The following is a 27,431-nucleotide window of genomic DNA, read 5'->3' as shown; positions in this document are numbered from 1 at the left end:
ATGCATGTATACAACTTTGAAAGAATCTTGGAAGTAATTGTAAAAAATTTGAAAGTCATAAAAAAGGAGTATTTATGCCATTGACAAAATCTTGGAAGTAATTGTAAAAAAATCTTGAAAGTCATAAAAAAGGTGTGTTTATGTCATTTGTTAACCAATTAACACCCAAATTATTTTTAAATGAAAAATATTTTAAAATTGCATTTCATATGTTATAAAGTAATTATGAAGTTTTATTCACTCACCATAATTAGCAGTTCAGGTAACAAGTGATCTATAAATAGATCACTAGGCGCTTCTGATAATAAAAGAACAAGGCCCCTCTTCTGATAATAAAAGAATAAGAACCATCTGATCTTATGTTTATAAAATTACAAATTTAGTTAAAAAATATGATTTTTTTTTGCAAAATTAAAAACAGCTAAAGATATTTAAAAGAAAAAAATCTTATTTTACGCATCTAAACTTAGTTACATTTTTATTGAGCAGATTTCAATATTTAAGTGTGATACAGTGGGAAACATTTCAAAGTATTCATCGCATTTTATACAAAATGTAAGAGGTGTACCCTTGCATTTTTGAAATTGGCATCTTCATTGGTTTTGTCTTTTACCTATAACATGGTCTTTTCTATCTAGACATACAGAGTTTATCACTTTTGGTCTCGACGACATCACCAGAGGTCTTCCAGTTTTAGAATAGATATTTAGAATTCCAATAGAATTTGTTCCCAGTTTGTAGTACACAACCATGGTATATCTTCAGATGTCTTTTGTACTTTTCTTCCCAGAATTTGTTGACTAGAATACACGTATTTATGATAGCCAAGTCAATAACTCTCGTAAATATTGGCCATTACCTTTTTTTTTTTTTTTGCAACGGATTTTTTTTTTTTTTTTTTTTCCCAAGAAGCCAGTGGTGCTGGTTGACACCACCCATATTTTTGTTTTATTGGGCTGTAGTGCTAGGTTGCAAAATTTAGGATTTTTCTTTCAAACCTTTTTGATGCCTTGAAACTTGAGGTAGAGGTTCTATGTAATCAAAGTTTGTTGCTGTTGTTACACACTTTTGTTATCCTTCCATTTAACTATAGTTATTTCTATTTTAACTAAACTATAGTTATTTCTATTCATTTAATTATAATTATAGTATCTTTGAAAAGAATTTCATTTTGCATGATCTTCAAAATGAATTGGTCTACAAAGGGGTAATGACAGCTGATAACTGAAATGAGATGCCATATGCCAATGATTAAAGTCGATGTATATGAAATTATTTTCAAATTACTGTGTTCATAACTATGAGTGAATACAATATTTTAAAAAGATAAATTTCTCTAAAATGAATTTTAAGACTAGTTAGCTAACTAGTTAGTCTAAAAATTTTAAGTGAACTGGTTATCTGAAAGTCAGTTTTCTGCAATGGATATTTTCAAAGTTGTTGGGCCTTTTAATATTAAATGTTACTGCAAAAATTATATATATTTCAATGTATTTTATAATTTTTTTATCAGACAGAAAGTTTGAGTATACTTTCTAAAAATAACACTTGCATCTTAAACTGAAATATTATTTTAATATTTGTTACCTTCCAATCTTTTTACAGAATTTCAAAAAACAATCTCATTTAGCATTGGAGTTATTATGCCATATTGCTGCTCATGAAGATTTAAACTGCAGTTCCTTATTTACTTTATGTAATAATCTGTGGTTATTAGCTCATCGTCATGGCCATTGTGATATGAAGTCTGCTGTAAGTTAGACAAAAGTTTGGAAAACTGCATGTGTGTGTGTATGTTTGTGAATTGTTAATTAAACCATTGAACTGAAAGTCACATTTTATTTTAATTCTAATTTGCTGTCTGTATTATCTTGTAGTATGAAATTTAAAAAAGTGCTAAGGTTTGTAGGTTTAAATTTTTGTGACTGCTAATATTTCAATTTTAGCATCATAGTACAACATATTAGTATCATATTTTTATGCTCTAAAATCAACTAAGTTTTAAGTGTTTTTTTAATTATATTTATTATTTAAAAACACTAAAAATGACTCATGTTTTAAAAGCTGTTTATTATTTATAATGAGGTTATTTTTAATCTACTAATCTTTTTCCAGATTAGTAGATTAAAAATAACCTCAACCTACTTGCATTGTTTGAGATTACAGTATTTCTTTGCATTACATATTTCATAAAATTTGATAAATTTTAAATTATTATTTGTGCCTTTTTTATGTACGAGGGCCATCCAGGAAGTAGATTACGTTTCCGTCTGTGTCCGCTAGGGGCGGGGCTAGCGCGGCCATCTTGGGGTCAGAGCGTTGCGCAGCTCAGTCTGCATCTAGCCGTGCTAGTGAGAGGTTCGTGCTGTGCTCCGTTCAGATACTGTGACGGTTTGAAATGTCTGCGTTAATTGAAAATCCCGCGAGCTGCGAGGTGCGCTCAGTAATAAGGTTTCTGACTGCAAAAAACTGTAAACCGATAGAAATCTATCGGCAGCTTCGTGAAGTGTATGGGGACAACATTATCACTGAAGGTGGAGTGGGTCATAAGATTTCAAAATGGCCGAACCAATGTTCACGACGAAGATCGAAGTGGGAGACCCAGCATAGTGACCGCCGAACCTCTCGAAAAAGTCGATGCTCAAGTCCGTGAAAATCGAAATTTCACAATAACGGAACTTTCTTTGAGTTTTCCTAAAATTTCGCGAAGTTTGTTGCACGAAATCATCAGCGAAAAGCTTGGTTACCACAAGTTTTGTGCAAGATGGATTCCAAAAATCTTGACAGAGGACCACAAAAATCAGCGAATGGCTGCAGCGTTGAACTTTTTGGACGCTTACCATAAGGATGGTGACTCTTTACTCGATCGCATCGTTACTGGTGACGAAACATGGGTGAAACATGTGAACTGTGAAACGAAATTGCAATCAATGCAGTGGGGGCACACAAGTTCTCCCCAAAAACCCAAGAAATGCATGCAAACAATGTCGGCAAGGAAGATGATGGCGACTGTTTTTTGGGACAGAAAAGGTGTAATTTTGGTGGACTTCCTGGAAAGAGGCACTACAATAAACTCTCAAAGGTATTGCCAAACTCTCCAAAAACTCAGAAGAGCAATTCAAAACAAGCGCAGAGGAATGTTGAGCTCTAAGATCTTGTTGATTCACGACAACGCCCGGCCCCACACGGCAAATGTCACTCGTAAAGTTCTTGAATCTTTTAAGTGGGAGTTGTTTCCTCATCCACCGTACAGTCCCGACCTGGCACCGAGCGACTTCCACCTATTCCCAGCAATGAAGAAGTGGCTGGCTATGCAGCGTTTTGATGACGACGCACAGCTGCAAGAAGAGGTAACGAAGTGGTTGAAGGCGCAGGCGGCCGAATTTTTCGACGAAGGAATTTCCAAGCTCGTACATCGCTACGATAAATGCCTTAATTTGTATGGTGACTATGTAGAAAAGTAGTATTTGAGTGTGGCTTTCATCTGTATATAATAAAATTTGTTTCCTATACTTTGTTTATTTTTTTATTCCAAAACGTAATCTACTTTCTGGATAGCCCTCGTATTTCAATTCATTTTTGTTTTCTAGTATACTGCTTAATTGTTTTAATTTATTTAAATTATTTTTATCTCCAGTGCGCGGAGCTCTGTATCGGAAATTCTAAGAATATGCTCATTTAAAAATTATTTTGTGACATTGCTATTAAACTGAATTTTATGGTTTAAGTGCAAGAACATGATATTTAATAAATAAATATAACACACAAAATGTTTAAAAAAAAAAAAAAAAAAGCACCTTTGGATGTGCTTTAATATCTGAAACCTTTCAGATTTAAATTTTTTTAGTCCAAAGAGACTTTATCCCTGAAGGACTATTTTTTTCGTTTTGCAATTTTGCGTTGGTTCGCTATAAATACCCGTTTCACTTTTTAAACTGTTGTCACCAAATGTTAGAGTCCTGCATTATATTTGAAGAAATTAAATAATGAAAAATCTGCATAAATGTATGTATATTTCTCGCATTGTGATAAAACAATGGTACATAGAGCCATCGAATTTTGAATGACGTAATCCTACTGTGAATATGGGCATGTGAAAGCCCCAGTTTGAAATTTATTTTATTATCGATTTCGTATTTTGTAAAACTTTAACGAATTTTTGATTAACAAACTCAAGGATTTCAAAGTGAGCAATGGCAACGTTGTACAGAAAAAACATTTTTATCTCCAGCGCACGAGATTTTGTATCGGAAATTCTAAAGATATGCTCAATTTAAAACTATTTTGCGATATTGCTCTTGAACTGAGTTTTATGGTTTAACTGCAAAGAACGTGATATTTAATAAATAAAGGTAATGGACAAAATGTTAAAACGCACGCCCCTTTGGACATAATTTAAAATCTGAAACCTTTCAGATTAATTTTTTTTTTAGTCCAAAAGGGCTTTGTCCCTCAAACCTTTGTTTTTTTTTTTTTTTTTTCGCTGTGTACCTATGCTTAAATGTTCATTTTTGAGTTCTGATGCCTGTCACTGAAGGATATGAAGATACATTTTAAATGGAATTTTGGGGTAGTTAATGTTGGTTGCAATGAGTTAGATTCTGATAACATAACTGAATGCATTAAAAGAAACAGTAATGAACTAGACAATGAAACATTCATTGACATGGATGAATAATAAGAGGCTTATGAAAAATGAGAGGCTAACATAGACAACAATGATTGTGCTGAATTGCCTATAAAAAATTTGATAGCTGAACAACAATAAAAAAAAATATTAGAATGGTGGAAACTTTGTCAAAGTATAATATAGAAGTTGATTCCAAGATTGAAGACAGCCTATCAATTTGATAAACGTTAAACATGTAGTTCTTCGCTATGAAGAAATACATGAGGGAAAATGTGAAAGGGGTGAAATAGGTAGATATCATTATTGCAGTTTTTAGAGAGTAAAAAAATTAATTGGAAAAAATATATATATATATATATTTATTGAAACACCGGGAGAAAAAAGTTTTTAGAACTAATTATTGTTTTTTGTATGCATTTAGTTCCCCTGTTAGTCTGGTAGCAAACAGTCTGAGATATTACCAAAATCAATTACCTGAACTATATGAGATATTGCTGTATTTATTTTAAAACTATTTGAATAAAAGGTAATATGCAAATTATTTATGCTTTTCTAAAATTTTCAGGGAAATTGTTTGTCGTACATAAAAGTTAAAGCATCTCATCATGGTAAACCATATCAAGATCTTGCCAGCAAACTTCAGTTGCCAACACAAGTCTAGGAAAAAAATTGTCACTTGAAATGGGATGTATAACTATAAAAAGCATGTAATTATTGCTTAATTTAAATGTATTTTGTTCTTGATAAAGACATTGTTTGTTGTTTGAATAACTCGTTCATTCAAATAACAAACAATGAATTTAGAGTAAATCAATCTTTGTTATTAAACGCTTGTTAAAGTACAGTATTATTGTTTAAAAAGATGATGTAGTAAAAAAAATAAGCACAGAATTTATATGAATGTGGTGTAAATAATTGATGAAAAATCATTGTAAAATACATTATGTTTCACTGAAATAAAGATGTTTATTTTTAAAGAAACCTGTTCTTGAACTTTTTGCCTTCTGTTTCATTAAATGCAGAATATTATGTATTTTTATTTATTAATGTCATGATTATTTTGCTTAAAATGTTGTATACTTAAAACGTAGGCACATACATCTGTGTCAACAATTATTACTGTACAGTCATTTTTCATTCATGGCTGTTGTATTACAATTGCATGTTATATGAAGGATTATGCTGTTATGTAAATTTGAAACTTTTGACGGTACTTTAATGCTGCATACATATTTTTTTTTTTTTTTAATTCCAGAGTTAATCAGAAAGAATTGGTAAAAAAATTTCTTAATGCAAAATTTTCTTTGCGGATCTCCTTTTTATATCCCTTGATTACTTTTTGAAACTGCTATAATCCATGTATAACCCTGATGTGAATGCTGTAAATGTAGTTTTCCATTTCTATTACAAACAATAAGAATGACATCGACACTAGGATCTATGGATGTAGTTTTTAGTTTCAGTTAATGTCACAAAAACTTTATTTCCTTGACATAGATATTTGAATTTAAATCAAATATAAATTAATTTTCAAATTGAAATTAAGTGGAATTAGGCATTCATGTATAAAAGAGAAACAAATTCCAGATTTGCTTCTTGAAACTGCCAGTGCAATTAACTTTCTTGCTTAACCTTTTCGCGACGTCGCACCTTTGTTTAAGATGCTCGTGCGGGACGGAAGAGAATCAAAGGCAGTCACCATACTGGACGGAGGTTTTGCATCGCTAAGCCTAATTTTATAAAAAAAATCAGAAAAACAAAAGTTTCGTTTCTAGCATCATAATTTTTGGTATCATTTTAGATTATTACTTAAGCTGTTATATATGTTAAAATTAGCCCTTAAAACATTTTTTTCTTTATTTTACATGAAAATATACTTAAAAAATTGCTTATCTTCTAAAATAATTTTCGGAAGGGCCATTCAAATTATTCCAAAGTTTTTATTGATAAAATCCATCAATAAAGTTTAAAATTAATAAAAAGAACACAATAAAGTAAGAAGTAACAAAATTTAAAATGAAAACGAGTGTGGTAAATCTTGAAGCACAGAGAAGTATCACTTTGTAACTCTTAGAAAAAGTATCACTTTTTAACTCTTTAGAAAATGAATCAGAATTCTCATTTGCGTTAGTTAAATGGTTCACTAACCATAATAGGGTATTCTTCCTCTGATAAATAGCACCTTCCCGCCATAATAGCCTAAATAAAAAAAGAAGGAACGGAAATATATCTGAAGGCAATGCAAAATGTAAAAGAACTCCACACAGTAACCCTAAAAGACCGTACATAGCAGAGGAAAAAATAGAATAAAAAAAGGAATTGGATATAAATCAGATACGAGAATGTTTTCATTAGCACACTGCGATTTAAAGAGCCCACTTCTGTTTACGCTTTCCCTCCGCCCCCACCCTCGAACAGCTGATGAGTAAAATACCAAAGTCAAGCAGAATATATCAAGGTCAGGAACCTAAAACTGTGTTCATTTCAAACGTAGTGGATACAGGATGCCATCTAGTGGCCTTCAGAAAAACGTTCCACTTTAAAATGTGGAATTGCTGCAAAAAATGGATAAAGGCATATCCATTGATTCTCTAATCATTCTGAAATATCGTTATAAATTTCACGCTGCTCTGCGTGGGGGGGGACGACGACACGGCGCACAATGAATTGGAAGTTGATCTGTCAGCACTATTCATATCCTTCAGGGCAGATGTTTTTATTTTATTCGGTTTATAATTCCTTACTAAATGTAGTATTTCATCTCGATGTACTCCGTCTTTGATATGATTTAAATCCAATTCCTCGTCATTATAAATATCACGAATACGCATCAAAAAGTTTTCTGGTTGCAATTTTCTAATTTTGACTATGCGCAATGTATGCTTTACGCATGCACGTGTTGAAAGAAATGTTTAATAAAGTAAACAAATATAAAGCTTTTTTTTTGTAAATTTTGATACCCTTTAGATCATAATTGCTCTTTATTTCATAAATTATGGTTTCATATTTTTAATTTTATAATTTCTGCGTGCCATCTTACCAGATTTAAACTGATGATCTATAATCCAGAATCACCGAAGTCCCGATGAGTCTGGATTAAAGACTTTTGACTGTATATAGTATGTGTGATTCTAGGAGGGACACAGGGTACACTTAGACAATTCGGAATCCCATGGCAATGCTATTCTAACAAGATATTAGAGATATTGGGTTATTGGAAGAAAACTGTCGACTGCCATCCGCAGAACTGTTAGGATGGAAAATACAAATATGTTGTAATCACATATTGACTGAAGCTGCCCAAAGTTTTCTAACTACATGCTTGGTTCTTGCCATTTACAGTTTTGTATGATTGAGGGCACTTTTCACCAGAGCTGTAGTTGGAATCAGCTTTAGTCATTTCAAATTCTAACTGCGTGCAGAGAGCATGAAACAATTTACGAGTATGGGGAAAGTGAGCATGCACATTTTGTGTCGCGAAGTTCAATGCAAAGGAAGGGTTGCGGCACAGTGTACAACGGAACCTAAACAGACTTGTGCCAAATTTCTATGACTTTGCACTGTAATCTGTGGGAATATAGGACATACTGTGTAATCTATGGAAATATGGGATATTCTTTAGTGAGTATGATACATGGTGGCCACAAATAACACGTACACCTGCCTTAGATGACGAGATATTGCATTGAGTAAAAATGCTTCTGGTACAAGCACACAAACCATTGCATGTGATATTGCAGCATCTCATCCAGTGTATGGTGCGGAGCCTGAGAATTATCCTCATCGCGTTGAATTCGCACTCTGGTATATGAACTGATGGAACCAGAACATGGTATTTCCATCCTGCATTCTTTTCATGGATGAAGTTATGTTCTGTTGCTAAGCCACCTCAACCTACGAAATATGAAGCCTTATATGGAGGATATCGCATTTTTCTGGTATTAAAGAAGATGACTGATTTTTGAGGTACTACCACAATTACTCAGCAGTATTCTAACATCTCTTCATTATGCAGTGTGGCATTGGCATAATTGGGCTGCAGCTCATTTTGCTTGTTCCGAAGATTTCTGAGGTACTACCACAGTTACTCGACAATGTTCCAACTTCTATTTAGCATGCAATGTGGTAGCAGCATGAAGGGGCTCCAGCTCATTTTGCCTGTGCCATGCAGGATTTCTCGAATAATACATTTGTGCAGCAGTGGATTGGGCATGAAGGACTCATCCCATGGCCAATCAACTGATTTATCTTGCCTGGATTTCTTCTGGGGGATGCTTGAAGTTGTGGTCTAGGAGACATTGCAAGAATCTCTATTGTGGGTGCAAACATGTGCAACATGCAACGTCTTTGTGAGGCAAAGCCTGCATAATGATGAATGGTCGAAACTTTTTATCTGTGCTCCCATGAAAGTTTGTCAACTCAATAGCAACTTTATGACCTGGTAAAAAATTTAGCACTTGTTGTGAAACTGAAAGTGTACATGTATCATAAATTATCGCTAAATAGAGTCTTTGCACCTAATATTGACATGCTTCTTTGTTTATCCTCCTTTGGATCAGAGGTAGTAGATAAAAAAAATTGTTGGAATTTATTGTGATCGCAAACTAACAGTTAAAGACCACAACAAAAGTCCTGGCTTTACTTCTGATGAAGGCATGGAATCTTGGATGTTTTAAATGCACTGAGCATTTTAAAATGACTCATCTTTTTAGTTACCATGAATGTCCAATGGATACCTGATGTATTTCAAAACATCGGAGATTTCATGCGGTGCCCATGGATCACAATGTATTCATATTTTCCATTTTAATACCTTTGCCAGTGGTTGTTGCTAATTTTCCTGCAACAGCACCTAACAACCCCCAATTTCATCAGGACTGCATTTCTGACTTTGGATTGTTATAGGATTCCGAGTCGTCTGGATGTACTGTAATTCTTCCCGAAGTTTGTTCTTTTAGTTTTGAATTACTTTGTATATCTAATATATATTGAATTACTTTGTATATCTAATATATATATATATTTGTCTGTATAAGTAATAATTTCAGATTGTAAATCTAGATATTGACATACAGATGTGAAAAGAAGTATTTACAATCATAGACGATTCAGCACTTTTATTTCTGGACAAATCAGTTCTTGACATAAATGTATACAACTTAACCTGGTGCAATCTGCCTGCTAGTTCTTAATCACATTTGAATCTATTTACATCATCATAATAATACAAACAATAAGCGGCAGTGTTGGCAAGACAGCAAGTGAGAGTAAGAATGTGATATATCTGAGACGAACACTCGATTCAGAATGATTTGGGTGTAATATAACTTTATTTTGATTTGTTAATCTTAGGTTTGGGATTTTCAGTTCCCAAACTTAAAATCATTATTGGCTGAAGTGTTATCTAAGTATTTGCATCATTAGCTTTATGCAAGACTCGTATCTTGATACAGAGTAATTGTAAAATGGCACAGTTTAGAGGAATTTGTGATAATCAGTTACTCCTTTTAAGACAGAAAAGGGAAATAAAATAGAGTTAAGAGACTACCGCAAATTAAAGTTAGAATTTTAATTTATATATTTACTGCTAATATTATTAATATACATTAAAATAACCATATTTTAGTAGTTACTAAAATTTAATAAGCAAGGTGATTATTGCTATTATATCCCTGTTCAGAATCCTTTGCAGCTTGTTATAATGAATATACTATTACGAGTTTTGTAAATAATTTTAGTGAAATTATATATAAATTGTAGTATCTCTCGGTACTTTTCCGTTTTGCCGGCGCAAGCGATAAAGTCGCCAATAATGGTACAACCGATGCCAAACGGAATATTCTCGCTGGTAACCTTTTACGCCTCATTTTCAAAACAAGTCGCAGCTTTTTCTTATCAGATTGATTGTTTCTTTCAATAGTGGCATATAATTACATAGAATTTTTATCAGATAGTTCAGTTTTATGTCTAAGGCCATTTTCGGTAATTAAGTCGATCAGGATGCAATCACAGCGCTTACCCGAAGCCGAAAATATAGAAAATGTAAGTCAAGGGTTAAATTCATCAATTCTAACGAGAATGCATTAGCGAAGTAAAGCACTGCAGCTTTACATAATTTCTGAGTAAGCTATTCGTACGAATTGATATATTTCTTGCATTTAAACTTGTGTTCCAAATTAAGATTTAACTTGAAATTAATGTAGATAATTATTGCGAGCATTAGATTTTTGTAGAGTAGTTTACGTGAGATGAGATCGCTTGGGGTCACGTGATATGAACCGGCGAATCAAGATGTTGAACCATGAAAGCATAGTAAATTCTTAAATTAATGTCTTTTTACAAATTTACTGTCTTTATTTATTGGCTTTTTATAAAATTTTAAGCGATATTAAAATGTTTATGCCTTCAAAAAAAGAATTCTTAGAATTAACATTTTTTTAAATATTTTTTATGTGTATACTGTATGTTGTCGCCAATAAAGTCTGCTTGGCGAGATTTGCGCCGGCCAAACGGAAAAGTACCTATCTCTCTTATAATTTAATATGAAAGATCTCACGAAACGAAGCATCGCTGAAAAAATAAGTTTATAGAAACCATTGAACATCACCTAGCTGGCGATGGTTTTGGGAGATTAAGTCTGATCCCTGTGTAAATATAACTGCATCCGAACCTATGTAACTGTAACTGTGTATGCCAACAGTTTCGAGAAATCGAAGGCAACATCTGTCTACTTTGTGTGTCCGAAGGTACTGAAAATTTTTCTGTGGAGGGGTGTTTAAGGAGATTCTCAGTTTAGTTCAGGTTTTAGCTCAAAGTATTGAGAGGTCACTGCGAGAACTTACACATTTCAGGCTTTTTCTATTACCTTGTGTTCAGTGTTCAGAGTAGTAAATGGCTGCGCTTTGTTATAGCGAGAAGAGCTGCATGAATACTTTTGTGTTAAAACATCCAAAACTGTAAAATGTTTTTGGAAAAATTTCATTGAGGTATCATCAGTTCTGTATGCATTCAGTCCATTGCGAATAAGTACGGATAACAAGCAAAAATTTTTGGCATCAGAAGTGTGACTGAATATACGGTGACAAGAGCGATGGATGAAAGACTAAGACTACTGATGACAGCCTTTGCTGAAGGAAAACTTCTAAAGAACATGCAGGAAAACGATGTTATTGAGCCTTTAGAGGCGAGTTTTTTTGTCTCTCCGTCCTGGTCAGAAAGAAGATTGGTTCAATTAGATTCTGTGTTGACTATCGCCGGCTGAACGACCTCACAAAGAAAGATAGCTTTTTCTTCCTAGAATTAGCAACATTCTGGACACATGGTCTGGAAGGAAGTGGTTTTCAATGCTTGATTTAAGGAGTGGATATTGGCAGTTAGAGATATACACTGACGGCCGAGAAAAGACGGCATTTACTATTAGACAAAGGCTTTGGCAGTTCAAGGTGATACCGTTTGGATTATGCAATGCTCCGCAAGATTCCAATGTCTTATGGAGACCGTGCTGACAAGCCTACGAAGCCTGTTTGATATACTTGGATGATATCATCATGGTTGGGAAAAGTTTTGAAGAGCATTTAGGAGATATAATGTAAGTGCTTCAGAAATTGAAGAAAGCAAATCTAATGTAAAGTCCTTTCAAATGCAAATTGTTTAGACTCTAAATGAGTTACCTCGGACACATCATTTCTACCAAAAGTATGCGTACGGATTCAGAAAATGTGTCGACTGTCAAAAGATTGGGGACGCTCCGAAAATGCTCATCGGCTGAGAAGATTCTTAACGCTTTGGCGTTACTACAAGAGGTCATCGCAAGACTCATTTACAAGCTGACAGAGAGCAAGCACACGCTCTTGTGGTCAAAAGAATGTGAAGATGAATTTTACAAACTGACAGAGGCTTTAATATTTACGACAATCCTCAGCTCGATAAATCCTAAAAGTACTCCTCAGCGATTAAGTTGCATCTGGAAGGCGACCAATTAACAGATTACGAGGCAGACGAAGGTCACGACCGAAGAGCATTTGGGATGGGAAGTAGCCGATAGTCTCGTGAACAGAAGTGCGATAGGCCACTAAGAACAGACGTAACTTCTGATTCCAGTTCAATTGGCTTCTGAAAACCATCAGCGAGAGCTTGCTAATAATAATTCGATTAAATCTCTCTGCAATGCCGTCTGACTGTGGATCTAAAGACATTGTTCGTGTTTTGTCTATGTTGAGTCGTTTATATAGTTCTTTAATTACAGCCGAGATGATATTCCTTTCTTGACCGGAATGTAACTGAAGAGGCACACCAAATCTTGGATATCGAATGATGTATCATTATCTCTGCTACCGTGACACCCTCTTGATCACAGACAGGATACACGTCAGGAAACTTTGTAAAGTAACCAATGACAATAAGGTTGTATTTGTTGGCATCAGGAGATCGTGGCAAAGCTCCCAGGGTATCGAAGACTGTGTGTTAAAAAGGCGCCTCCTGCACTGCAAAGTTGCAGCTTCCCCTCGGTCCTTTTCGGCACGTACAGACATCACAAGTTTGGTACATTTTTGCACATTAGCCCTTCAGTAGAAGCACTCTCGGAATCTATGCAAAGTCTTCATAATGCCGAAGTAGCCTCCGGTCGGATTGCTATGTAGTTCTTTAAGAACGTCTGGAATCCGAGATTTTGGAAGTATCAACTGCAATCCGAATCGAACTTCCAGTAAATGAATAAGAAGAAATTAATAGAAGTGAATCTTTGCGCGAAGGTGAGTACGTTGAAAAATTGTAATTCTAGTAAAAATGTTTTTTTTTTTTTTTCCCACGCATCTCTTGTATTATCATTGGTCCTTCTTAATGCTTTTCTCTGCAAATGTTTTGCTCCGGTAATTTTCGTCATACATGTATCATTTCAACGGTCTATCGGTTTTCAATACGCTGATAAATTTGAGCAGGAAAAAAGTAAATGCTGCTATTCGAAAATTTCGAAATTATTTCACTGTAACCGTAACTGTAAGAGCTCTGTTATTTTATATCATTTCAAGCGCATGCCTTCAAATAACGGTATCTGGAATTTCATTTCGATTGTTTGACCGGTTAAGTCGCTAGGGGTTTATATATTTAGTAAGTTTTTTTGTGATTATCTTGTATAATGAAGCCAACAAGTATCACAGCCATAATTCAGCCTTGTGGTTAAGGTATTATAGCAGTGATGAAAGAACATCATCACCATGAAATGTGTGTTAAACACAGATGACATGGATATAAATGCAAATGAATTAGCGTTTTTGATGCGTTTCGTTAGCTAGCATGTTTTGTTGTCGCATTTCATTAAAATGCAATACAGAACTGTTTTAAACATGGCAACCTTTTTACTCAATGGTGAAATAAGAAGGTGTTAAAGAACTAAAAGCAACATCTCCAACTAACATGAATAGTGAGGAATTTAACACTTGGGTGGATATTGATGAAACAACTCAAGATATAGCATCAGTAACAAAAGATATTTACCATTACTTTCTGAAATACATCTTTTTTTATTCTGAATGCAGCACTGTTGAAGGATCTGAAAACTAAATAATTTTGTTTTGTTTAATTCTAAATTTTATGCTCATTTAGTTGTTCAATTTCATAATTTGTTTAGTGACGTAATAAAATTTCTGAGCTTTCTTTTCAAAAACTGTTCATATTTTCATGACGCCGGTAGACACTTCTCACAATCAATTATTTAAACTATTAATTCGAATTATGCAACGTTTTAAACTTTTAATGAGAACTGTGAAAACGAATAGTTTAATCCAATTAGTTAAAACCGCCAAAATAGCTTAGTCCGTTTAGATGCGATATAAAATCTGGTGTTTCCGTGTCTTGTTCACTGAATTTTAACCTCTGTAAATATGGATTTCTGCCAGCTTCACAAATCTCTCTCCTATCTGAAGCATTTTTTTATCCTAATGTTGCCAAGTTAAACATACCCCTCGAAAACTTCAAGCTAAATATTAGCTCCATTTTCAAGACCTTCTCCACCTTCAAATTCAAAACAACTTCCCTTGCGTCAGGCCTCATAAGGATTACTAATATAGGAAGGTTTATGATTACTTCATGACCTGTTATTGAGCTCGAGTTCAGGTAAGAGGGTTCTTTTCTTGATAAAAGTAGAGAAATTTTCGGTGAAATCGGATTCAACTTCGTGAATAATCTTAAAAATTACTTAATCTCGCAAAGTTTATATTTATTTAAATTGAATGCTGATTTTATATTTTATTTGACTCTCATATGTATTTTCTCTGTGATGAATCTTCTTCCTTGATAAATATAATACTGAGCTACAGAAAAGATTATTTATTAGCCTCTAAATACCTCAAGCAATGAAAATTTAATCGTAAAAGTAAGATTTTAAAGTTATGAGAACATTAAATGTGTGTGCTAAAAATTCCTATTTTGAAACAACTTTAAGAATAATTTAGTTATTTATTTTGTATAAAACTGTTTAAAATCATCACTTCTTATCCTTATCCTTTTCGAATTTTGCTGCAAATATTGAAAAATAGTTAGAAAAGTTTTTGAAAATTTCATCAATTTTTCACTGTTGTTGTTATCATATGGACGCTATTTTATGCATAACTAACTGTAAATTGCTAGCAGAAGTAAAATCTCAGTCAGGCGTTATAACAATGATTTCCATATATAGGTCTGGCAAGCTTGGGGTGATGTTTTTTTATTTCAAAACTTCAGACAATGTCCAGATGAAATACTTTTATGCATTTTAGTGTACTCTAAAGCTAATTTCTACTTCAAGCGATATTTTTGACGAGTGTCCCTTTCAGAAATTTGATACAGAGCGCAGAATTTGGGATGCTACGAAATAATTATGGAACTCTAGTAATAATAATCTTATAAAGCTAAGTTATACACACAACCTAAGGTAGTATTTAAAAAAAAATCAAAATATACTTGGAATTCTTTGAATATTTTTTCACTTGTCATTCATCAATTATTTAATCTTTGAATGTTTTGTTTCGCTTTTGCTTGTCTCCATACGTCTTTCGAACAGTATTTTCAACATAATAAGCAATAAAAATAGAACAGAGATTTCTACCGCCATGATAGTACAGTAGCGTCCTCGTATACGAGGATAATACATTCTAAGAACCATCGCGGCTACGTGAAATAGCAGATGATACCGAAAGATATGTTAAACAGGATATTCGTGCTAACATACATATTTATGGTTAAGTTTAATTTATAAATTATGTAAGTAACTACTACCAACATTAAATAAGCTTATTCTCCACATTACAACACTTTTTATTACACTATGCTACTAAAACGTATACAGTATAAAATATTGTTGCATTTTAAGATATTCCTTCCTTGAAGCAGATAGCTCTGGTGTGATATGCCATAATCAAATAATCCATACAGAACAAATTTAATTAAATATTTTTGAGAAGAAAAATCTGAGTTATAGAGATTTTATATTATCATATTATTAATTTTACATTATCATACGTAGTCGTTAAAACTTAATCAGGTGTAAATATTGAAAATGATAAATCTATGCCTTTGCATCAAATAGACATTCAATTTGCCCAATCTATTTTCCGAATAACTCTAATAACTTTAATATCTTGGAATCTTTTATATACTTCTAACATGAAAATAAGTTTGTAAGATTTGGTTTTCTTGGCTATCATAAAATGTGACTAGGTCTACTTAAGTGTGATCCTTGCGAATTCTGGCACAGCCTTGAAGATGAACGCATCCAGGTAAGGGTGTAAAAGACCCTTTCATTGAATACAAAATATTTAACAGATGGCACAGACTTACATGCTTATAAAACGTCGATCACTTGTGATGAGAACAACACTCAATTTAAAGGTAAAGATTAGTGCCAGACTACATACAGGCTGACTCAGAAAACGCCAGCAGGATAATATCTTGGCGGCAAGAATGCGTAGCCAATATTAAGGTTAATAGCTGGTAGCAACTAACAACGTGCGCTCACAATAGCGAAATCATGCTGTGTTTAACCTTTTCGCTCTAAAGGTCAGTTTACACCTGTCAGAGCGGCTCGGAACGAGTCGCTCGTTACGATTACTTTGACAGTGTAAACGCTCACTTCGACGGAGTAGAAACGTAGGGGAGATGAGTCAGCGCTTCCGTTTCTACTTTGAACCTGTTGGAAATCTATCCGGGCATTTAGTCCGAGCAGCGTTCGCAGGGACGTCGTGATAGTGAGTTCTATAATGCCGAGATGTAAAGCGATAGCCAAACCATGGCACTTTTTAATGCATACGCATCTTATGAAGTGTTTTAGGGAACACTTCACTGCTTCATTAAGATGTTGCATACTTCTATAGTTATGTGAGCTTATATTCGTTTTTCTACAAGCATCCTACATGATGATGCAATAAATATATGATATTATAAACTATAAAAATAAAAATGAAATTATGAAAAAAATAAATAGATCTGTTTTATTGTGGCTATTTAAATTTCTTGCTTTGTATAAAAGCATTCTGTGCTATAATTCGTTAAAATTCAGCTTGGATGTGAAACATGTTCAGCTTGGATGTGTACTGAAGGTGTATTAAGGCTTATACAAATTATGCTAAATGAATTCTAATCTTCTTAAACTATCCGTTTTAGCATTTTAAAAGTAAAATATAATCACTATATTTAACCATTATTAATTTTGTTGATATCACTTTGTGTGTTGTCCAGAAACACAATTTAAGTAGGATCCAAAAGTAAGAATTTGAGATAAATATCTTCCTGTTGGAACTATGCCATAATATACATATTCTTTTACCTGTGGTAATATATGTAATGCTCCTAAGTTTTTTGCTACTTATTTATTTAAGATTTTCTGAATAATTAGGTAGATATTATATATTTTACTTCTGCCGTTGCTTTGAATAAATATTTTATGTGTTAATTTTGCATTCTTCTCTAGAAATAACACAGTTCCAGTCAGAACTCTGCATAATTAATTACATGCACAGAGAGCTATTGATTCTGTGGATTCTGGATGAATAAATATATTCTCTCTATTAATAAATAATAAAACACATTATTACTTTTACATTATTTTGTAAATGATTAATTAGATGTAAATAAACAGTTGTATATAGTAGAAAAACTTCGTTAATTTGAATTTCAGTAACCACAGTTGACTAAATAACTTCTCTCAAACTGAGTTTTGTTTAAATTCTTCTATCTGATATGCAATAACGTTTTTGTAACTTTGGACATTCTCGTCCGAAATTCATTTAATAGTTCATTTGATACTCCTAATTCATCGCGGCAAGCTACCCAGTCACGTACCCATTTCCTTTTCTTCTCCTTTTCTTTTTCCTCTCGCAAGAGCAGAAATTAATTCGTTTGAAACTGCTTCCCAGACTTCAAGCACTGCAGCCAAAGAACATCTATGTATGTTCAATGCATATTCTTTCCTGCAGCTGCCACGTCGGTATCCATTTCGTAAACAAACGGAGGCGAGTTGTCAGTCCACTCTGATTGGTGTAAACAATCTATCAGAGTACAAGTCCGTTCACTCGGTTCGAAACGCACGGACGAGCGACTCGCTACGAGCGGCTCTGACAGATGTAAACTGGCCTTAACAGTTTAAATACTCTCGTTCATCCTAACGAGATATAAGGCGCTAACTCATTTAAATCCTGGCGAAAAAACGCGAGAGAAATAAGAGAATTCAGGAAAGGGTCACAAAATAAAATAATTTTTGTAAAAATAAATGGAACTCTATAATTTGAATATAAATTCACCTATTCCCGAAAGTTTAGAATTCCAGAAATTGCTTTAAAAATAAAATGTTTCCATATCTTCGTAAAGCACCTTCTACTATGTTTATTGTTTATTGTTTTTCGTTCGTAATTAATATACCAATGACCTCGTATTTATGAACATGATGTGATGATAGTATTTCAAAGAAAAAAAAATAATTTAACATTCTAAATACTATTTTAAAGGCAAAACTAGATAAATATGCTTCTTTAATGTACCACTTAAGACAAAATAATAAACTGTTTTAATTTGCTTTTTAAAATGTTAGGGTGCTGATATAAGGCGCTTGAATTTTCAGAAATGAGTCTTAAGAGAAAAACATTGTCTTAGATTCAGATCGGTTTGGTATTTTCTAATCCTGATCAATAAATTGTATGTAGTTTTGAAATCTGGAACGTTCTAAGTAGCTTAGAATATCAAATCTAAATTATTTGCATTACGAAATAATTCATAAAGAAATTGCTTCATTAATTACAATTATGTTATATTACAGACTAGTGATATTTCATAACGAAAACTGAAGCTGATGAAGTTGTAGAAACTTATTGTCTTATGATTAGTGTTTTTTAAGTACAGTGGGTCTGAGCTAGGACAATGCTGTTAAATATTTTTGATAATCGACTAATTAGAAGTCTTTACATGAATTAGTACTATATTGAGTATAATAAAAAAATTCTCAAAAGAAAAATGGCAGAAATCAAAGTAATTAAAAAAATATCAAAAACTAATATTGATTGAAAACTATTAAAAAAGTAATTCATGTATTAAAAAAGTAATTTTTTGATTTCAGCACTTCAGATTTTAAAAATTTTTGAATTAGCGAGTCTGTATTATTAAAAGAAGTTAATCTTTGGAAGAAACAAGTTCTGTTGCGAATTAATGACTCTGACATATGTTAATACTGAATTTTATGATTAAAAGATTTTATTCATTGCCATTCGTTAATAAGACAGAGGTATTACTAATTTATTTTTAACATTTTAAGCCGGTTGTTTATTGAAAGTATAAATTTCTATTTCTGATGCTATAAATTTTGCTTTGCTCTTCTGAAAGTTTCTAGGCTCTCTTTCCTTAATAATAATAGCTTTGTTGAACATAATTTAGTACTCATTCTTATTCTTAAGCTTTCGCCTGTGTTTTTAAATAACTGATTACCATCGGTTCAGTCTTTTCATGCTTGCAGACTCGAAAAGAGCAAGTCATCGTCCCATCAATACTTTTTTTACAACTAGTGTGATGAAATCTTGGAACGTGTTGACCTTAATTAAAAAAGACACTTTCTTCTGGCTCTTCGCCCAGCTTCTAAATATTTACAGATGGCAGGAATTCAAATTCGTATTCTGCATAAGAACGTTTTCTCTATTCTAAATTTTATCGTAGTTAGCGAGGGTGTTTCAAGAAACCAGTAACGAGAAATATCGAGTCACAATACAGAAATATTTTGTTTTTTTTTTTGTGTGTGTGTGGGGATTTTCAATATAAGAAAAAATTGAGAAATTAAAAAAACAAAGCTCATTTCCACATATTTGATAAATTATGATTTCCCAGATCTCAAAGCTTTTTCTTTCCACTAAATTTTGCATTCGAATTTAGCATCTTGGTATGGTATTAATTTGATCATTTAACATAAAATAGTATCAAAAGAATGTTGGATTATTTGGGAAATGAACTCTCAGATTACGACATTTAAATTGAGTGGTTTTGACGCAGTGCGTTTGACAGAGATTCGTAGAATAATATGGCAACAGCCCTGAATATAATTGCTTTAAAAGGGCAGGAATTTTGTTAACAAACTGCAACTGAATGCGATATATTCTTTTCGCTATCACAAAGAACTGTGACGAGAGTTTTGTTGAAGAATGAAAATTATTAGTTCACTAATTAAGGACTGAACTCAATTCATTATGGAAGGAAATCAATATTTATAACAGCATCATGCAAACTAAGTTTAATATTTTGGTGACAAAATGCACTAATTTGCATAAAATCGATGTGAATGCAAATCCAGCGGAGCTTCTCCATTTTGGGAATTCTTGTGTCTAAAAAAAGGATCAGTTTAACAAGTAAATCAAGAGTCTGTTTTGCGTATTGAAAAGCTTTTTTTAATAAAAAGAGTTCAATAACTTTAAAACAAATAAAAAATTTGTTCTGTTAAAAATAAAATATATATAAAAACCAGTGAATTTTTTTTCTATTTCATTTTAAAGGATTTTCCCGTCTGCTTACTTCTGTTTTTTCCTTATTAAAAACAAATATATTTTTATAACTAAGCAGTTTTTTTTTCAATAAAAATTCTAGAAAATTTTCAAAAGGGAATTTCGAATCTCAAGAGGTTAATTAATTATCAGTTAAGAAATTCCTATATCTCAAGAAAGCAAAATTTCGGGGAAACACACACATAAAATAAATAAATGAGTAATTAACTTATCGCAAAGTTAAATACATATCCATCAAATTAAACGTTTTGTTTTTAACTGACTGACATTAGGTCATTGAACTTTCTGAACAAAAAATGTCTCTTCACCTCTGTTTAAATATATTTGTTACTCTTTCCGAAACTAGTAATTTCCACATATAAAAATTTACGTATATATAAAATTAATAATTAAAGATTCATATAAATTCCACATATCCATTTTATTAAAATGTTCATATCACAAAAAAATAAGGTTTCAAAAGTTAAGTACATAATATTGTTGCGTGTGTACAGGTTCGTAATGGATTGAATGCACAAGTCGATAAAAAGTTAATGAAATTTAATATTATCCCAAGAAATAAAACAAAATGCTGAAATTTCGTCAGAGATATTCGTACAATATCACAATATCTCACAGTAGTTATATTTTAAACTACTAAAACGTTAAATAGAACTCGATTAAAAAAAACACAGAGAAAGCTAATCCGATCTCACCGCGAATTCGCTATGTTTTGATTCGGTTTTTATAAGCTCCTGCACGAGAACACTGTCACTGGAATGTAAAGAAGATTCCTGGGTATATACTTGGATGTGACATTAAGCAGTCGGGATTATGTATTTTGAGAGGTTAAAGGGATACTCCGGGATATAATAACTAGTATTTCAAATCCTGATAACATCCCATATACTGCTGGTGGGACCTAGAAAGGATGTCCTAAGGATATACTGGGATGTGATATTAAGCACTCGGGAAAATGAGTTTAGGAGGAAACTGGGATAATACGGGATATCCTGAGGATGTAGTAAGTAAGACTTTAAATCCTAATAACATCCCATACGCTGTCGATGGAATGTAGATAGGATGTTCTGAGGGTATAATGGGATGTGTTTAAGAGGTTAGTGGAATATCCCGGGATACCCTAAGAATGTAGTAAGTAGGATTTCAGATCCTAACAACATCCCGTACGCTGTCGATGGGACTTAGGATGTCCTGAGGATATGCTGTGACATTAAGCACTCAGGAGGACATGTTTAGGAGGTTCGGGGGATATTCCGGGATGTCCTGAGGATGGGCACATATATCGCGAGCAACATCCTGAGGATATCCCATGGATGTTTTTGTGCTATGTGGGAATATTCTGGTATTTTCTCGATTTTTCTGGATAGCAAAAGAGTACAGTTACGAGATATCTATTTATTAAAATGTTAAATGCGCGTCTCCTGTATTTTAATTTTTCCGGCATAACTTTCTCTTCAAATAAGTCTCGTGCTCCATTGCACGGGAATATAAAACAATTTTAATTACAAATTCTACAAAAGCTAGCTAAATAAATACAAAAACCGTAACACTGCCCCTTCCCAAGGATTGCACGTCCCGGGCAGTACAATCCCTGGAAAGGAAGCCAAACTTACAACTAAGGCGTCAATGCAACAATAAACATTACATTACAATAAAAAAACAATAATTGCGATTAGTAACTTAAATAAAATACTAAATACAAATCAAATCAAATACAAAGTTAGAAACACTGCCCCCTTCGAAAGGACTGTATGTCCCGGGCAATACAATCCTACTTCTGATACCAAAAAGTGTTGCGTGCGTACGAGTTCGCAATGGATTGAATGCACAAGTCGATAAAAAGTTAGTGAAATTTATTCTTATTCCAAGAAATAAAACAAAATGCTGAAATTTCGTCAGAGATATTCGTACAATATCGCAATATCTCACAGTAGTTATATTTTAAGCTACTAAAACGTTAAATAGAACTTGATTCAAAAAACACAGAGAAAGTAATCCGATCTCACTGTGAATTCGCTACAATAAAAAAAAAAAAAAAACACTAAATAAACAACTGAAATTAGGTGTTTTGATTCGGTTTTTATAAGCTTTTTAATCCTGGACGAGAACATTCTGGTATTTTGTCGATTTTTCTGGATAACAAAAGTGTACAATTACGAGATATCTATTTATTAAAATGTTAATTGCGCGTGCTCCTGGATTTTAATTTTTCCGGCCGAGCTTTCTCTTCAGATAAGTTTCGTGCTGCATTGCACGGGGATATAAAACAATTTTAATTACAAATTCTACTAAAAATAGCTAAATAAATACAAAATCCTTAACAATATCCTATGCAAATACAAGGGCGAAAATATATATGCATGTTGAATTATAATCTATGCGACTAAATTTAAAACGATACTGTTCTGTAAAAAGTAACTGTTTTTGGATTTGAATTTTGATAAAATCACAATTAAATACTCTGTCGTTGCTGTCTTGTCCAAAGGTAGTGCAGAAAGGTCAGATAGGGCAAAAAGCATCTAAAAACAGTCGAAGTCGACGATCCTCTAAGAATATAGGAGCTGGCAATTCGGAGGTTAAAATCAATTCTGAAGAGCACAGCCAGTGTGGCAAGACAGTCAAAGATGTATGCTGGAGAAAGTTTTGTACCAGACTGCGAGGGCAGGAATTATAACTTCGCTGACCATCAGGGGATATTTTCATTCCTTTGAAGTACTTTGTTTTCAGTTTGGCTCTGGTTAGATGAAATAATTCTGTTGCAGTTTAACTCGGGAATAGAATTCTTCTTTATACTCATCTTTGGAGATGAGTCATCGGCTGGCTACTGCGTCTGCACCAGCAAGAGTTTATTTGTGAGAAAGTTGAGTACTATTTATTGCCATACTCTGTTTTAAATAAGTGTTTGAGCGGACAAATGGCCTCATTCGATTATTTACCTGGAATATTTTCTCACATCAATTTTTATTTAAACAAATTTGTAAAGTTTTATTTCGTATTAGCTCATTTGCTTCTTTAGGTATTCTCACAGGAAACATTCGCAAGAAGCAAAATCATGGGAATATGGTAGCCCTTTTTGGCTAAATCGCAGAATAGGCTGCATCAGTCGATGCTGTGTTTACTTCTCTTATGCTTGGACACGCCTTTTTATGGCGTAATATTGTTTACGCCTCTTCTTAAGAACAAGTTACAAGTATGCTATAGCTTCATATTTAAAGAAAACGTATTATATTTTAACTGAGTTGAAATGGTAGGTTTATAATGCTCTGCGCGAGATTTTTTAAATTATAAATCTACTTTTGTGTGTTGTGTGGTAGTGTTAGCATTTAACGCAACGAATTATCTCTCACAAATGTATTATTAAGATACCAAACGATTGAAAACGATCATTACCAAGCGATTGAAAATATTGAATGCGTGAATTAGAAATTATAACGGTAACTTCTGAAAATACAGAAAAGAATTCTTTTGCTTAAAGAATGTTTTGATTATTGATGAGTGTGTCAAAATCGATGCTTACTGCAGAATGGATGAGTATCTGAATCTGGATTTTTTTAATCAGTTGGCGCGAAGAGGTAAAAAGAGCGTTGTTGAGTGGTGTATGGAGAAAGGTTTGATTGCAATATCGTATAAGTGCCCAATTTGTGGAACAAATATGAAACTAGTAGAGCGAAAAAACAGTATAGACGATTTTGAGTGGATGTGTAGAGTTATTGGAGGCGAATGTAGGCATCGAATTTCAAGGTCTATTCGAAAGAATTCCTGGATTGCGAAGAGTAAATTGAGCATGTGATGATGTTTTGCGAGTTATCTATATGTGGTTGGGTAAGTGCGGGAATGATTGTATACGAACGGAATTACATATTGCTAAAAATACGGTGACAGATTAAAAAAGCTTTTGTAGGGAAGTATGCATGGAGTTATGTTTGAAGGAGAATGTGATGTTGGGTGGGGAAGACGTGATTGTCGAAACCGGCGAAAGCAAGTTTGGCAAGCAAAAGTATTATAGAGGGAAAAGAGTCGAAGGAAGATGGGTTTTTGGTTTGGTTGAGAGAGGGACAGATAAATGCGTCTTTAGAGTTGTTGAAAACAGAGGTGCCAAAACATTTCTAGAAATCATTAACGAAAATGTTCTGCCAGGATCGATTGCTATATCGGATTGTTGGAAAGAGTACGACTGTCTCGAGTTCGAAGGGTATGCTCACTTGAAAGTCAATCATAGCTTGCGTTTCAAAGATCCAGAAACAGGTGCTCATACCAATAGTATTGAGGGAACTTGGGCAGCAATCAAAAGAAGTTTCCGTGGCTCTAGTAAGTCAAAAGGACAATTTGATTCCTATCTGGCAGAATACATTTTCAGAAGGAAACACAAGAAATCCGACGCCAGCCAATTGATCCATATATTTCTCAGTGAGATCAAAGCCATATATTGTGAAAAAGGAGAGGGCTGAAGGTAAGTTTCATTTATTATTATTGACTTAAGTAAAATATTGGGTGCTTTTCTAATATGGCAGTTTGGATGTTCGGTAGTTGCTTTATTCTGGCAGCTTAATTTTTGTTTTGAATCATTTTTCTGGACACATTTTTTTGCAACTCGAATCAATGGAGTTGGTTACGTGCGAGTTTCTGCAGTTCTCTGATTTCTTTAAGTGAAAGCAGATTTCTGAGTATATAAGCAATGGAGAGTTTATTCAATGTCTGATTTTTTTAAGTAAAAATAGATCAATGTGCACATGGGCAACGCCAATGTGGTGCGCAATGCCGAGGTTGTGCGCGATGCCGAGTTTGTGCAATTCTGGGATTTTTTTTAAGTGAAAATAGATCGATGTGCACACGAGCAAAGCCAATGTGGTGCGCAATGCCGAGGTTGTGCGCGATGCCGAGTTTGTGCAACTCTGGGATTTTTTTAAGTGAAAATAGATCGATGTGCACATGGGCAAAGCCAATGTGGTGAGCAATGCCGAGGTTGTGCGCGATGCCGAGTTTGTGCAATTCTGGTATTTTTTTAAGTGAAAATAGATCGATGTGCACATGGGCAAAGCCAATTTGGTACGCAATGCCGAGGCTGTGCGCGATGCCGAGTTTGTGGAATTGTGGGATTTTTTTAAGTGGAAATAGATCGATGTGCACATGGGCAAAGCCAATGTGGTGCGCCATGCCGAGGTTGTGCGCGATGCCGACTTTGTGCAGTTTTGGGATGTTTTTTAAGTGAAAATAGATCGATGTGCACATGGGCAAAGCCAATGTGGTACGCAAAGCCGAGGTTGTGCGTGATGCCGAGTTTGTGCAACTCTGGGATTTTTTTAAGTGAAAATATATCGATGTGCACATGGGCAAAGCAAATTTGGTACGCAATGCCGAGGTTGTGCGCGATGCCGAATTTGTGCAACTCTGGGATTTTTTCAAGTGAAAATAGATTGATGTGCACATGGGCAAAGCCAATGTGGTGCGCAATGCCGAGGTTGTGCGCAATGCCGAGGTTGTGCGCGATGCCGAGTTTGTGCAATTCTGGGATGTTTTTTAATTGAAAATAGATCGATGTGCACATGGGCAAAGCCAATGGGGTGCGCAATGTTGAGTTTGAGCAATTCTCTGATTTTTCTTTTAAGTGAAAATAGATGGATGAGCAGATGGTCACCGAGTTTGTGGAATTCTTTGATGTTTTTCGAGGGAATACTGATCGCTGTGTATAAGGGAAAACGTGGTTGTGTGTGATGCCGAGAAGTAATGTAACTTTATTTATGTGCAATGCTTAACATATCGTTTGTCTATTTTAAATTTGTATTGTTGTTTTAATTGTTAATTATATTTAAGACATCATTTTTGATTTAAATTGTATTTTTAATTTTTTGGTTTTGATATGTTTATAACGCTTTCCGACTTACGATATATATCGATAGCCTGACGATCTACTCAACAGTGGCAAAACTGTAAACTTTAAGCCTTTAAGTAACGTTTACCTCATATTTTAATACGTAGTGTTTGGTATGGTAATTGTACTTGGTAATATGAGTTCATTGATAATATGTGTGTGTGTGTGTGCGTATGTGAAGCATTACTTAGTGTTCCAAGTTTGTAGTATTTTTTTTCCTTTTATTCTGAAAAATCAGATTTTTTTATTTATTAATGCGTAGAATTCTAGTTTGCCTTCTTGTTTTATTAATGTAAAGTTTAAAATTTTTAGAAAATAATGAAAATTGTCTAATTATTGGTATGTAAGGAATTATGTCGTTACATAGCAAGAAGGTAATTTGTAAAAATGATAAAATTGAAATGTTCTACAATATGAATTTAAATTAAAAAAATCTTTTTTTCATTTGTATAAATGCTTTAATAAAAATCTTTGAAAATATTGAAGCTCTACAAGTATTAGAGACTGCGACGTTGTTTATCGTTTTATTAATTGGTAGAATTCGCTTACTGTATCATGGTAATTTTAAATATAAACAATTTATTGTACTTATTATCAGTAACGCCTAAGCTTAAATGTTATAAATGTAAATTAAAAGTAAAGAATTTGATATTAATTTTCAATAATAAACAATTTATTATTGTTATTTTTAAGAGAAAATAGAAAGTACGCGTAGTGTAAATGCGGACGTCACAAACTTAGTCCCACCCATTTTATGGACGTCACACAGCTCCGTCTACTGAACTTTGTTGATGCAGCCTATTCTGCGCTTTTACCGCCATTTTTTGAGCAGAAAGATAGATGACTGATATTTTTAAGAGCTTGGAAGTGGACTTAATTGATCTTAATGGAATAGCTACCTTTTACCATATCTAGACATTGATAATTT

The 27,431-nt window shown here is 33.5% G+C and overlaps 2 protein-coding genes across 7 annotated transcripts in view; both read left to right on the top strand.

Moving 5' to 3' along the window:
• LOC118197554 (VPS35 endosomal protein-sorting factor-like) overlaps positions 1-5,611 on the top strand; it is a 103,438-nt gene extending 97,827 nt beyond the window's left edge. For 2 of the 6 annotated variants that reach the window (XM_035369080.2, XM_035369082.2), the window contains 2 exons: positions 1,606-1,752; positions 5,196-5,611. In XM_035369080.2, the coding sequence (XP_035224971.1) occupies positions 1,606-1,752; positions 5,196-5,291 (243 nt within the window). In that variant the 3' untranslated portion in view covers positions 5,292-5,611. Of the gene's footprint in view, positions 1-1,605; positions 1,792-5,195 lie in introns of those variants that run through there. The other 4 variants (XM_085813948.1, XM_035369081.2, XM_085813945.1 and 1 more) reach the window with 3 other exon arrangements.
• A 9,111-nt stretch (positions 5,612-14,722) lies between these two features.
• The window catches only part of Eip63F-1 (Ecdysone-induced protein 63F 1), a 122,702-nt gene continuing 109,993 nt past the window's right edge, over positions 14,723-27,431 (top strand). The window contains exon 1 of the mRNA XM_085813943.1: positions 14,723-14,740. The gene's annotated coding sequence lies outside the window, so the exon portion shown is untranslated. The remainder of the gene's footprint in view (positions 14,741-27,431) is intronic.

The sequence above is a fragment of the Stegodyphus dumicola genome, chromosome 3, assembly GCF_044657685.1.
Source record: "Stegodyphus dumicola isolate Sdum_Otavi_A_Nest chromosome 3, ASM4465768v1".
In the NCBI taxonomy this organism is placed as follows: domain Eukaryota; kingdom Metazoa; phylum Arthropoda; class Arachnida; order Araneae; family Eresidae; genus Stegodyphus; species Stegodyphus dumicola.
The sequence above is the reverse complement of the archived record's forward strand: the minus strand, read 5'-3'. Positions and strand labels throughout refer to the sequence as shown.